The 12638-nt window shown below is 34.7% G+C and overlaps 2 protein-coding genes across 3 annotated transcripts in view; one reads left to right on the top strand and one right to left on the bottom strand.

Moving 5' to 3' along the window:
* DNAI3 (dynein axonemal intermediate chain 3) overlaps positions 1–12638 on the top strand; it is a 176522-nt gene that overhangs the window by 113473 nt on the left and 50411 nt on the right. The window lies entirely within an intron of this gene.
* The window catches only part of SYDE2 (synapse defective Rho GTPase homolog 2), a 41949-nt gene that overhangs the window by 15467 nt on the left and 13844 nt on the right, over positions 1–12638 (bottom strand). For both annotated transcript variants that reach the window (XM_054532033.2, XM_002810659.6), the window contains exons 3-4: positions 9404–10506; positions 5157–5283 (exon numbers count right to left, since the gene is read on the bottom strand). In XM_054532033.2, the coding sequence (XP_054388008.1) occupies positions 5157–5283; positions 9404–10506 (1230 nt within the window). The remainder of the gene's footprint in view (positions 1–5156; positions 5284–9403; positions 10507–12638) is intronic.

The following is a 12638-nucleotide window of genomic DNA, read 5'->3' as shown; positions in this document are numbered from 1 at the left end:
ATGCAGCCACACCGGAAAACTTCGTAATTCATGGGATTTGGGTACAGCATTATGTTGAATTGTGGCCCCCACCCCTGACCAAAAAAAAAACATGTTGAAGTCTGAATTCCTAGTACCTCAGAATAGGACCTTATTTGGAAAGAGTCTTTACAGAGGTAATCAAGTTAAATGAGGTCATTAGGGTGGGCCCTACTCCAATATGACTTATAAAATATGTTCTTATAAAATGGGGGACACAGAGAAAGACACACAGAGAGAGCAGATGATATGAAGAAACACAGGGAGAATGCCATGTGAAGATGGAGTATTGGAGTTATACATCTACAGGCAAAGAAAGGGCTGTCAAAGGTTGCCAGCAAACCACCAGAACTAGGAAGACGCAAGGAAGGATTCCCCTGCAGGTATCAGGGGGAGCAGGGCCCTGCTAATGCTTTGATTCTGAACTTCTAGCCTCCAGAATTGTGAGAAAATACATTTCTGTTGTTTTAGCCACCAAGTTTGTGGTACTTTGTTATGGCAGCCATAGAAAGCTAATATAAGTACACAGTATATAGAAGAGTTTTGCTTCAGTAGAGAATCAAAGAAATAGACAAAGAAGAGCCTTATTTAAAAGTAGTTCACATTCTGCCTAATAAAGCTTAAAAGCAAGACTAAAAACTCTTTGCAAGTAACGTATTTGCATACCAAACCACAGCTATAAATATAGAAATACAGAAATATCCAGCGCCCAAGAAGGTAAAATTTACATTTGATGTCCAGTAAAAAATTAAGAGGCATATAAAGGAGGAGGCAAATATAACCTATAATGAGCAGTAAAATCAATTGAAACCAACCCAGAAAAGACATACACAATAGAATTAGTAGACAAGGACAAGAAAACACTTATTATAACTGTATTTCATATGTTCAAGAAGCTAGAATAAAGGCTGAACATATTAAGTAGAGACATGGAAAATACTGAAAAAACAAACCCATATCGAACTTCTAGTAGTGAAAACTAGGATGTCTGAAACTAAAAATGCAATGAATGAAATTAATATCGGAAGACAAGACTAATATAACTTGAAGATACAGCAATAGAAACAATCTAAAATGAAACAAAGTGGGGAAAAAGCTGAAAAAAAATACATTATCAGTGAGCTGTCACATAACGTAAAGTGCCTAATACATGCTTAATTGTAATCTTCAAAGGCAAAGTAGTGGCAGTGGGTAGGTGGGGTGGAAACAAAAACAGTTTGAAGAAAAAATAGAGAAAAACTACAATTATAGGTGAAGATTTCAACACTTCTCTCAGCGAGTAGAAAGAAAACAAAGATGTAGAAGACTGGGACATTATTAATTAACTTGACTTTATTGATAGTTACAGCAAAGTCCGTCCAAAACCACACATTCTTTTCAAGAGCTCAAATGAACATTTACCATGAAAGACCATATTCTGGGCTTCAAAATAAGCCTAAATAAATACAAAAGCATTTAGGACCTATGAACCAGAAGATTGAATGTGCACATGAGAATCATTCTCTCACATACAAAACTTATATAGATGGTAAAGATACAGTTGATTAGGTAGATTTGAATGTTGAATCACTGACATTTCCTGAAGGTAGAGCTACAAATTACTTTTTAAAATCCACTAACCTACCCCCACCTTACCTCACTTACTCTTTTTGGCCTTACCACCTACTTTAGTCATACCCTATACATATTACTCAGACCAAATGGCTCTCATAAACAATCTCAGTATATGTGGGTTGCTAAGCCTATGACCATTCCTCAACATTTAGCATTCCTTGGTGCTCGCACAGTTTTGACATCTATATGCAATCTAGGTAAAGGAAAACGGAAACAATTTGTAAGTTAATGTTCCAGAGGTCAGAGAACATATAATATGTATGGTAGGAAAATGTATAGTATGTACAAAAAAGAAAAATATTAATGTTTTCAAGATCATTTACTTATATTCTAATAAAGTTTTCCCTGAATGGCAAATAGGATAAAAATGACCATGATAGGATGAAAATCAGAAAAGGCATGGTCAAATGAACTTTCAGGTACTGAACCTACATACTGATTATGTAGCACTGACATGAAATCTATTTTACAGTAGTTAGACACATGTAATCCTCCTCAGAAGACTTATTTTTAATAATCACTAAACAATAAATGACTTTTAAAAAGTCTTCTGTTCTTTGGTAATAAGCCCTATAAAGAATTATGAATAGGCTGGGCGCAGTGGCTCACACCTGTAATCCCAGCACTTTGGGAGGCTGAGATGGGAGGATCTCCTGAGTTCAGGAGTTCGAGACCACCCTGGGCAACATGGTGAAATCCTGTTTCTACTAAAATACAAAAAACTAGCTGGGCGTAGTGGCATGTGCCTGTAGTCCCAGCTATTCGGGAGGCTGAGGCACAAGAATTGCTTGAGCCCCAGAGGCAGAGGTTGCGCCACTGCACTCCAGCTTGGGCTACAGAGTGAGACTCTCTCTCAAAAAGCAAACAAACAAAAAAGAATTATGAATGGACTTTATACCTAAAATTTTGTACTTGATTTAAAAAAAAAACTGGTTTGTCTGGAGTATTTCATTCCATGCTCCAAACAAACCAACTACTAAAAACACATTAAACTGTGAACAAAATCTGTCACTCATGTCATTAATTTCTCATTTTTTAGACCTACTGAACTATTAATTATATTTCAAAGTTTATTCAGAAATGTGAGTTCATGAGGAACAAACACATTAAGCAACACTGTCACTGGCCAACTCCTCAAATCAACAATACCCTTTATTTTTAGCCATGATAACTTTGTGTCATGCAATTATTTTGCAGACAACTCTTAAAGCATTTCATTGCCTTTTTATCAAGAAAAAAATAGCTCTAAATTCTTCTAAAAAACAGCTTTACCCAAATGGAATAGTACAAAGAATTGAGCTAAGAAATATCAAATTTATAAATTACAGAAACTCTCAATTTTAGGAAAGAATGCTGTAAATCCAATATTCATTGACCTATTGTTCATATCTGCTGCATATGCTGCCAATTTCCAAAACTAGGAACCCTTTCTTCATTTCATCTTTTAAAATTACACATGTTTAACATAATTTTTATTTATAAGACAAAGCTTCACCAAGATAAAATCTATTTTTATTTATAGAGTGTACTTGCTGGAAATTTGTATTTATAAAACTTCTCTTTCATGGATTCATAAAATGAGTCTTTTGCTGATTTTGTTAATTACACATTAACAAGGAAAGAACATTCTTCAGGTATCTCAATTTTTTGTAGAAATATGCCTCTTCCTATATAAAAATTAAAAGGAACCATTATTTCTGATTTGCTAAAATATATAAGAAAAAAGTGATAGTTTGTTTTATCTTATTATTAAAATGCTTGGAATCAAAGTTTTAATGATCCAAGAGTTACATATTAAATACTTGATGAAATACAGTCTTTCAGCACTCAAAGGGTGGGAAGCTCAATTATTCAGAAAGCCTCAATCCTAAAAGTAAGCTTTAAGGATTTTCACCACAAAAATTCTCTTAAATATGTATAAGATGAACCTTCCTCAAATTTTAACTCTAACAATTAATTGTGAGTAAAAATAAGAAAGCAAGTTATAAGAGAAAAATAAATGGATTACAGCAAGAAAAAATGGCAGTTGTCAGTAGAGAGGAGAAAGAACTACCCAAATACACAGAAGATCTGGAGATAAACACTGAAGCATCTATAAATGAAAGGACACGTCTGAGATTTTCTCAAAATAATCAAGGGGTGAGAAGAAGCAAATGGGGGGGATGAATGAGACAAGTCTGTTCATGTGTTGATATTATAGAAACCAGGTGATAAACAGAGAGGACTTTTCATAGTATTCTCTCTACTTTCGCATATGCTTGAAAACTTCAATAATTAAAAAATTAAAACAACAAAAACAAATATGGAATTATTATAAACCAGTAGCTCCTGAAGGTTACCAATAAGGTTATGAGCCATTTCTTAATGGCCAAATTCAAAGGCCCTTTTCTTTTCTCATATAATATCTCCATAGAATGACTGTATCACACCTTTGCTTAATCTCTGTTGTCTCTTATTTCCCAAACTTTCTGACTCCTTTCCTCTCAATCTCTTTAGGTGTTTCTTCTTTCTTTGCCTGCCTCCAAAGTTTGGAGACCCCCAAAGTTCTTTCTTTCCAAACTTTATGGACTATTGCAACGCTTAAACTACACATATATGCCAATGACTCTCTTTCCACTCTCATCTTTCAGGGGTAATAGAAGTAAGTATATTTCCAATGCCATACATTGAATTACAATCACCACTTGGGTAAATAAGAGATCCCTCAAATTCTACTGCATCCTCTTCTTAGCTGCAGATGAGCAGTTTCAACTTTGCTTGATCTACCCACTTAGATCTCCTACTAGCACTTCAAATTCTATATATCCAAAGCCCAATTCATTATCTTTCTTGACACTCCCCCACCAAAGGCAGTAGCTCTCCCTGACGCTCTCTTTTTCTACTAATGGTACCCAATCAACCAGGTCTCAAAGTCACGTCTGTCTGGGCTCCCTCATTCTCCACCTCCTTTCAAATCTAATTCTTCCTATTTCTACTGCTACAAGCCCCTTTAGCTCTTACTACCTCTTTGCTTGGACTACGGCCAAGGCTTTCTAATTGGTTTTCCTTCCTCTGGTCTCTTCTAATTTCAATCCACCACATAGAGTTGCCAGATTAATATTCCTGAAAACAATCTCTATGATATCACTCCCCTACTCAAAAAATCTTAATGGATCCCCTCTGGCTAGTAAATAAATTTAAATTCTCTAACCAGATAGTCAATACCCTCTATATCACCTAAGTACCAGTCAAACTCAACTTCCAAAGCATTTTATTTATCCCTCTATGAAGGTACCTTTTTCTTTCTGCTAGCTACTATAGCTAATTTAAAGTAGGTCTTACTTCCCTTCATCATGTCAGCTGTTTGCGGGCAAGGGACCATAGCTTAATACCTTCCCATAGAAAATAACACAGTAAGTAATGTTTGTGAAGGAAGAAAAGACTTCAGAATAAAAACAAATTTCAGCTACAAACGTATTTTAGTTATCTTTCTTGCAGATGTAGTCTTTCCAGAAAGAGTACATAAAATAAAATCTATTTATTACCTGTTATTACATTTATATCTGGGTACTGGTTTTCACACAGACCAACAGCTTTGCTATCTCTCTCAAAAGCCTCTCGCAGTTCTTTCTTGACTGCTGCCGAACCACATAATCGATACAGGCCTACTACCTAGGAATAAAATTATGGCCACATTATGGTAAATTTGATAAAGGGAAAATATAATTACATTATAGATCACATGAACTTTGCAATCAAATATGTTCTGATGTCATTTAATTTAAAATATCTCAAATATAGCTTTTGAAATCTCATTATATACTATGTTGATTCGTTTAATAAAAATATCCTATTCTTTCATTTAAATTCAAACAATACACTATCAGTTCGGTAATGCTGGCTACCTATCTTAAGCAAAACACAATCCCTTCTTTTCAGTTTTATATGCTCAATCAAGATCTCCATGCCCCAGGAATGTGTGCCCTTTCACATCTTTTGTTCTAGACTGAAGTAGTACAGCAGACACTGAACAAGGGTTTTGGAGTCATAAAGCCCCACTCCTTGCTTCATGAATTTGGGCAAGTTATTTAATCTCTTTAAAACTCAGTTTCTTTTATCCTTAAAATAAGTATATTGTTGAAATAAGGTTCTAGTATACTATTTATATAAAACTTTTTAAGACAAAAGATTCTCAGGAAGACACAGAAGCAAACCTAGGGTTTTTTTTTAAGTTGTCAAATTAATTGATTATAAAATGATGGAGGAAATTTAAAATAATATATTAAAGGTAAAATAAAACCTCTACTTCAAAATTTATATAAGATACACAGACACTAGCCATCCCACCAACCTACATTGAAAAGATTTGTCTTTAAACACTGTCATACAGGTTCTAAAATATAAGTCTTAAGTTATTCACTATAAATTTACTTATAAGAAATAAACATGATCTCTGTAAAGAGAAAACACGCCCGATTAAGCTATCAAAGTTCTTTGAAAGAATAAACCTTCAAAAAACTTGAGGAGAGAATAAGTGGTTGTCAGCCATACTTCCACATCTAAGACTATTTAGAAAGATCAGTCACTTTGATTTGAAGGAAAAATTATGGAGAAAAAAACTATTTAAAGAGAGAAAGTAAAAGTAATCTTCCAGGATTTGAATTAGGAATCACTGTAAAATGCAATAAATGATCTAGAGGAAGAAGTATACAAATGAAATTTCCAGGTTTACTTATGACACTAATCTCTTCTGACTCATTAAAGAACTGATAGAATACACTATAAGGTGGGTCTCAATATGAGAAAGTGTCAATAATAGATACAGGGAAATATTATCTAAAACATTTGAGATGATAAGCTATAGGTATTAATTGAAAGATAGTAAAGAACCTAAAACTATTTCCAAGAGGTGATAATGCAAGGTGCTGCTACATTCAAAAGGATCAAGATAATATGGGAAACCAAGAAATACAATAGGAAAAAAATTCATATTTCCTACTCTTATCCACATTCATGATGCATTCACATTGAGAATGGAATGAGTTATGCTGATCACATCATCTCAAGAAAGACACAGTAGAAATGTAGACAGTTCAGAAAATCAAACTAAAATATTAAACAGGATCAAAGGAAATGCTACCATAACAGAAGAAACGAACTTGATTATAGCCCTGCTGGTGTGAGCACATTTAAGTGCCATAAAGTACCATAAAAATGACGTATCCCCTTAAACTTGAGAAGAAGATGAGCCTAGAACAACTTAAAGAAAGTACTACTTAACTAGTACACAATAAATTAATGGGATATTTTACCCCCAAAAGTTGAAATCACAAATATAATTTTTTAAAAGATGAATAAAGAAAGGAAGATCTAATACAGTTACTTCAAGGAAAAGATATTTTAGAATATATCCCTGCTTTCCGATGATGAGATCTTGAATCAAACCCTTGAAGTACATGCTCGATGCCTCTATGAAAGACAGACCATGAGTATGATCTCCATAGCAATTTCTCCCATTTTAAGCAGGAGATGGGTGGTAGTAGCATTCAAAGCATTTCAAAGATGCAAAGATCCATGCCACAAACTCTTTGTATGTGACTATCAAAGCCTATTTTCATGTTTACAATAAATACCCAACAAAACAATAATTCCTGACTAAAAGGGTAAACAAAATTTAAGCAGTATGCCAGTCTGTAAAATACAAGCACAATAAGCCTCTCTCTATTGTGGGGGGGAGGGAAGGGCAAGTGGGGGAGAAAGAAGCAGGGGAAACAAAACAAAAACGTCTTTAAAAAGTACAGTTCGGCCGGGCACGGTGGCTCACGCCTGTAACTCCAGCACTTTGGGAGGCCGAGGTGGGCAGATCACGAGGTCAAGAGATCGAGACCATCCTGGCCAAGATGGTGAAACCCCGTCTCTACTAAAATTACAAAAATTAGCTGGGCATGGTGGCACACGCCTGTAGTCCCAGCTACTTGAGGCAGGAGAATCACTTGAACCCGGGAGGCGGAGGTTGCAGTGAGCCAAGATTGTGCCCCTGAACTCCAGCCTGGCCACAGAGTGAGACTCCATCTCAAAAAAAAAAAAAAAAAAAAAAAGTACAATTCTAGGCTGGACGCAGTGGCTCACACCTGTAATCCCAGCACTTTGGGAGGCCAAGGCAGGCGGATCACAAGGTCAGGAGTTCGAGACCAGCCTGGCTAACATGGTGAAACCCCATCTCTACTAAAAAAATACAAAAATTAGCCAGGCATGATGGCCTGCACCTGTAATCCCAGTTAATTGGGAGGCTGAGGCAGAATTGCTTGAACCCAGGAGGCGGAGGTTGCAGTGAGCTGAGACTGCGCCATTGAACTCCAGCCTGGGTGACAGAGCAAGAATCTGTCTCAAAAAAAAAAAAAAATACAGTTCTAAATAAAAATGAAAAGCATTGCTAAAAATGTTTTCTTGGCACTTAGTCTTTATATACCTGCTCTTTCTAAATATTTCAGAAAATAGACTGTAAAAATATAGTGCCATTTGAGTTACTTATTTTAATATTCAACTATAAAAGTTTCTGTTTAATAATTAGCTTTTAAGTCTGCATAATCTCTGAACTTTACACTCACTGCCTGAAAAAAGATAAAAGAAAAAAACAGAATCTTAAGAAAGAAAAAGAACTAACCAAAAGTTGGATTGGAAAAATAAAGGCCTCACTCACACAAAGACAACATAAACTGGAGACAGAATGATGTATCTGAGTTAGAAGTTTCATCCAACCCCACTGCGGGGCCTGGAGAGGGGAAGTTTCAATAGTTGAGATGTGTTACCTCTTAGCTTCAGGAAGCTACTCCATCTTTTTTTTTTTTTTGCAACGGAGTCTCACTCTATTGCCCAGGCTGGAGTACAGTGGCACAATCTGGGCTCACCGTAACTTCCACCTTCTGGGTTCAAACGATTCTCCTGCATCAGCCTCCCAAGTAGCTAGGATTACAGGCATGCGCCACCATGTTGGGCTAATTTTTGTATTTTTAGTAGAGACAGTTTTCACCATGTTGGCCAGGCTGGTCTTGAACTTCTGACCTCAGGTGATCCGCCCACCTCGGACTCCCAAAGTGCTGGGATTACAGGCGTGAGCCACCATGCCCAGCCACTCCATCTATTTTTATAGATACAAGCAAGTAAGACCCACAGAGATTAAGTGACTTGCCCACCATGACACAGCTAAGTAATAACGGAGGAGAAACTAGAATCCAGGTATTCTGCATCTTAATGCAAAATTCCATTAACTTATGCTGTTTCTATAGTTTCCATGTTAAGCTTAAGTTTACTAAATAAATATTTCAGATTTTATAATATTTACTCTGTTTTTTAACTTAACTTTTTAACCAATATTATAAATTCAGATAGTACTAAAGCAGAAATAACTCAATGTAATTTTTAGTCTTAATATGTATCACAAAAATTAGTATAAAAAATTACTTATACCTCAGATTAATATCCTTTGCTTATGTTATCAGCTCTGACTTTTCCTTTTAATGCCATTTTGAAGCAATCCTGATTTCTAATTATAAGACCCATGAAGCTCTGTGTTGCAATATAAATTTATGGAATCATCTAGCATGCTCTCAATAATGGACAACATGAGTCAAGTTAAAAATTATACCCTAAACAGTAATGGAATAAAAATAAAGAATAGGAATGGTAAAATATCTAAGTTTGATTTTTTTACATTACCTTGAATTCCTTCCCCCAAGACTTACAATTAATCAATCAATAAAGGAAGCAGTAGGGAACCACAGTAAGATAATACCTGACAGCCTCTCTTTTCAATTTCCATAATACATTTCTGTATCAGAAGGGGCACCATCAGTCCTATATTTTCTTTCTCTACAACTTTTTGAATATCAACTCCAAATATTATTGGTTCTTGGTTTACATCTAGTCCATGAAGAGAATTCTCCCACTGTTCCATAAGAGTCACTTTCACATAAATAAGACCTCTAGGTTCAAGTTTGACAGCCAATTGATGAGTCTTTGTCACTCTAAATAAGGTGGGAAGAACAACAGTTCCATGACAACAAACTCGATTTTTTCTTGGAGTGGGTTCCCAACTGAATACTACTAGTTTCAAATGTTGTGCATTTTCAATTTCTATGTTGAAAGTGTGATCCATGTCTAAAAACGTTGTTCGACATGTGAGCAAAGCTGTTCTTGCTTTGTTTACTGAATCTACCTGAATTGCACAAAAGACGTCTTTTGAATCTATCCGAGGTGGTTTTAAATCCTCAGCACCATAGAAATGTACACTCATGAGCCCAGATATGTACTGTGAACACTTAGGTTGATCAGAAAAGCTATAATGCCTAAAAGCATCAATGTCTATTTCATTCTTGCTACAACTATTTGAAATTATTTCTTTTCCTTTTCCAAATTTGTTTTCAGATCCATGTTTGCTAGCTTTAGTTATAAGTTCAGGTGAGTCTCCATCACTAAGGTAACCACCTTTGCAGGAATACTTAGAACTCATGGAGTTTTTCTTCTGGTAGCTGTGCTGGGAGGATACACTGGTATCAAGATGGTATCGGCTTATAACATTCCTCTTAGCAGCGGTGGTTGTGTTCCCAGAGGGCAGTATATCAGTATGATGAATTTCTCGGCAGTTATATTTAGACAAAGAAGGAGTATTATCTGGATTGTTTATATAATTCAATGTTCCCTTAACGCTTAGCTTTCGGCTAAATTCTGGCAACTTTTTCATTTTCATGGAAAGTTTCCTCACAGTTCGTGGAGATTTTATTTTATCTGGCAATGACCAATTAATTGAACTGCCTTTTTTCACAGGGCTAAGATTTGGAGAAGATGGTTCTATAATTCCCAATTCAGTACTATTTGTAGCAGCCAGGATCCCAGAACCTTAAAAAAAAAAAAAGAAAGAAAGAAAGAAAGAAAAATACGTTATAAAGCAGTATGTTTTGATTTCTACTTTTATTCTTATTTTATAAACCATCAACTAAACAAGCTCTCACATAGGCAGAAATTCTTCTCTTATTTCATCTCAATGGGGAGATCTCATTAGAAGTTCAGGTCAACTTCCATCATGATATTCAAGCAGAATACTGCATTATCCCAATTATTTAAAATTTAAGTTAATTTTTCATACTTTGTCTAACTATTCCTTATAGAGAAAGATCTAATAACCTCACATCAAAAGCTAATGTATGTAACACAACATTTCACAATTAAAATGAGAAAAAGTGTTTATTCATTTTAAAAATCAACAAATGACCTTTCTTTAAAAAGTATTAATATTCTCCCTCCACCCCTATGTGTCCTAATGACAAATAAGTAGTTTCTTTATAGAGAAAAAACTATTTTAAGTATGCCTACAGGGCTTTTCTATTAAGAAGATAATAGAAAATGGAGTGTTTGATAAACTGGATAAAGCATCCCCTTGTACTAAAATTATAGTTCAATTCTATTGGCTTACTAGTTTGAAACATTCTAGAGTTAATCGGGGTCCTGCTTTAGTCTATAAACATCAATCTGTCTATTTTATCGCAGCCTAGAAAAGCTATCCAGTATATAAAATTGCTTTAGATTAAATACATTATCACATAAAAAAACTGACTCTTTTTACATATTGTAAGTAAATAATTTCTACTGAAGTCCTTAACTAATTATTAAAATGAAATACTGTACATGATAGCAACTTCTACTACAGATAAGACTGAATTTATTAAAACCAAAATGCTTTGTTTTTATAAAACCCAAGAGTCAAAATATTACCAAACTCTACAGTTGCTTAAAATTAAACTACAACTATACTAATCAAATCACATACTATCTTTAAAAAGAAGGTATAAAGTAATAATCTTTAAATATAAATTTATGAACTAGGCTAGAGTCGAGTGAAACTGGCACACTCCTTCAGCACCTAGAACAGTAACCGGTACATAGCAGGAACTCAATATTTAATGAATAAATGAATAACCAATTGTTAGTTGCCTTGTAAACTGGCAAACTTTGTAGAAAATGCAATATAGAAATTAACAATAATAATTACCAGGCATAAACACCAAGTAATGATACTGGTAATTGATCTGAGTGAAGTAAAAAATATTCTGAAGATCACTGCAATAGCACTGGAAACAATCTATCAACACCTAACATTAAGGAAACAGTCAAATAGATTAGGGCACATCAACGCAGTTAAATACTGTCCTACGATGCTTGAGAAACAATACTACCCCTACATGTAACAATGCAAGATGAAGATACCAAGTAAAAACAGCAGAAATCAAAAATAAAGTCCACTATGATTACAACTAGATAAAAGATACATATATATCATGGTGGCTCACTGTTATCCCATTACTTTGGGAGGCTGAGGCAGACAGGAGTTCAAGACCAGCCTGGACAACATGGCAAAACCCCATGTCTACAAAAGATACAAAAAAAATTAGCAGGTGTGGTGGTGTGCTATAGTCCCAGCTACTAGGGAAGCCGAGGTGGGAAGACTGCTTGAGCTGGGAAGGTCCCGTGTTTCTCAGGCTGGGAGGCTACAGTGAGCCGTGACTGTGCCACTTGCACACCACCCTGGGAAACACAGCGATACCCCATCTTTAAAAAAAAAAAAAAAAAAAGGATACATATGTATCTGGGAGTTAATGAGGAAAAAACAAGTCATAATTGTATTAGGATGAATTAGCTTTCCAATTCTCTGATCAAAAATTATTTTGAAATTCAACCATTTTCTTTGCCAATTTCTCAACAGCTTTCTGCCAATACTGCTAAGAAATAGATCACTTTAGGTAACGGTTTTTCCACCAAAATAAAACAACAAAAAAAGATGACATAAATAAACTGTCTAAATATTTCCTTTGGTCAATTTAGGATTTTTGACCAAAAAATATTTTAATTATATATTATAATCATATATTTTACAATATTAAATGTAAATATTTAATATTGTAATATATATTTATAATTATTTTATAATTATAAATATATTTTAATTATATATTTATGAGAAGAATGAAAGTAAA

The sequence above is a fragment of the Pongo abelii genome, chromosome 1 (genome assembly GCF_028885655.2).
Source record: "Pongo abelii isolate AG06213 chromosome 1, NHGRI_mPonAbe1-v2.0_pri, whole genome shotgun sequence".
NCBI lineage: Eukaryota > Metazoa > Chordata > Mammalia > Primates > Hominidae > Pongo > Pongo abelii.
Note: the sequence above shows the minus strand (reverse complement) of the source record. Positions and strands in the feature narration are given on the sequence as shown.